Genomic DNA, 1,855 nt, shown 5'->3' on the forward strand with positions numbered 1-1,855 from the left:
CCCCGCCTCATGGGCTGGCCCTGCGCCCCGGGAGCCGCAGGCTTGCACTGCGTCCCGTGCCCCCGGCGCGTGCCCCCACTCAACACCCATCCTGGCGTGGGAGAGGGCAGCACCCACCACCTCCCCACAGGGTGCTGTCCCCGCGCTGCCCACCCCGGCTGTGCTCTGCTGCTGTGTGTGCTGTCCTTGTGCTCCGCTGCGTCCCAGCGCCGCGTGTCGCCCGTGGAGCAGAGCCGGGTGCCGCACGAGGCTGCAAGAGCTTCTCCACCTCGTCCCCAGCTGGTGGCACTGCTACCCTGGCTCCCATGCTCGGCACCCACCCCCTTGCCCAGCAGCTTTCCTGTGTTGGTAGGAGCCTGTTTCCCGGTGGTTTTGGCCTTGGATTTGGGGTTATCCTCCCCTTCTCCCAAATCTCTCTCCTCTCTACCAGCCTTGGACTTTCCATCCATCCAGCACTCCTACATGCTCCAGCTCTTCCCTTTCCCCTCCCCATTCCCTTCCCTCCTGTTTTGGACGCTCTTGGCATCCTTCCCCTCCAACGTGGCTGTGGGTAGAGGGAGCGCATGGCAGCAGTGGCACCTTGGGCACCCTGCCCCCGCCCCCGAGTACCTCTCCTCTGCTTGTCCAGGATGAGCCCTGAAATGCCCAACCCTATGCAGCCCTTCCTTTGTCACCCCTTGTGTCCCCCCCATCCTGCTGGGTGTGGGGTCTGCCCAGGGAGCTGATTTCTGAGCCTGGCTGTGAGCACAAAGCAGCACCCAGAGGACTACACACTCATCCAGGAGCACAGCAGCCCCCAGGGTGCTCAGCACCCATCCGCGGGCTCACAGCAGCATCTGGGGTGCTCAGCACTGTCCACGAGCACACAGCACCCAGAACACCAGTGTCCCACACCCACTTGGGGTCACAGCCCCTCGTAGAGAAGCTCCACACCGAGGCCTGGTTCCCCTTGTCAAATCCCCCTTCTTTTTCCCCGGAGCTGCTCAGGTCTCGGGCACTGTCACTGGAGCAGCCTGAGCCCTCGAGCCTGCCCGCCGCCACAGCCACCTCGCTCGGCAGCGCGGGGACGGAGTGGTCCCCGAGGGCCTGCATAGGAAGGTGCAGGTGGCACCTCACGGTGACACTTCTCAGCCACTGCGGTCGCAGGGCTGCCAGGCAGGAGGGTCCCAGTGGGGTCCCTCGCAGAGGAGGGGGTGCTGGCAGGGTAGGAGATGGGGGAAGATGTTCACAGCAGTGTGTCCCACAGGATGGTGGCAGGAGAAGAGGAGCGGGACCCATGGCCAAGAAGAGGGGTTGTGGAAGGAGGCACTGAGAAGAACAGGTCCCATCAGGCTGGGGGGAGCCAGGGTCCCCTCCGATGGGCTGTCATGCCTCACTGGCACATCCCGGGGTTGATTTGTGTCCCTGTGTTTTTGTCGTCCTCCCCAGATCTTTCCCAGCTCCCCACCCCACATGTTCACTCCACTCCAGCCCCTCCGCCGGGCCCTTCCCAGCCCATCTCTCATGCTTCCATGGCCACCGCTTCATCCTTCACTCCAGCTCCCATCCAAGGTACCGTAAGCTCCTTTTCTGTCTCTTTACGGACCCACTGCTCCCCAGCCCGGCGGGAGAAGCTCTGCAGGAGGATGGTGGCCCAGCCCTGGGCCAGGGACACCCTTCACAGCCCAGGTGCCCAGCCAGGCTCCGGTCCCTGTGCATCCGCTGGATGGTGTGTGTGGGCTCCACAGCCACCATCTCAGCCCTTCGGGGTGGTGGTACGCAGCAGAAGTGGCTGAGGCCCCGCAGCCTGGGCTGCAGAATGGTCCTTCCAGCTCTTCCTGGCCGGCTGTGGGCGGGGCACGCCCCCTCGCCCCCT

The 1,855-nt window shown here is 64.9% G+C and overlaps 1 protein-coding gene across 1 annotated transcript in view; it reads left to right on the top strand.

Annotated features, from left to right (window-relative positions):
• The window catches only part of CADM3 (cell adhesion molecule 3), a 12,709-nt gene that overhangs the window by 8,578 nt on the left and 2,276 nt on the right, over nt 1–1,855 (top strand). The window contains exon 9 of the mRNA XM_035895844.1: nt 1,429–1,551. Within this exon, the coding sequence (XP_035751737.1) occupies nt 1,429–1,551 (123 nt within the window). The remainder of the gene's footprint in view (nt 1–1,428; nt 1,552–1,855) is intronic.

This window comes from Egretta garzetta, unplaced genomic scaffold (assembly GCF_000687185.1).
Source record: "Egretta garzetta isolate BGI_Z169 unplaced genomic scaffold, ASM68718v1 scaffold456, whole genome shotgun sequence".
Classification (NCBI taxonomy): domain Eukaryota; kingdom Metazoa; phylum Chordata; class Aves; order Pelecaniformes; family Ardeidae; genus Egretta; species Egretta garzetta.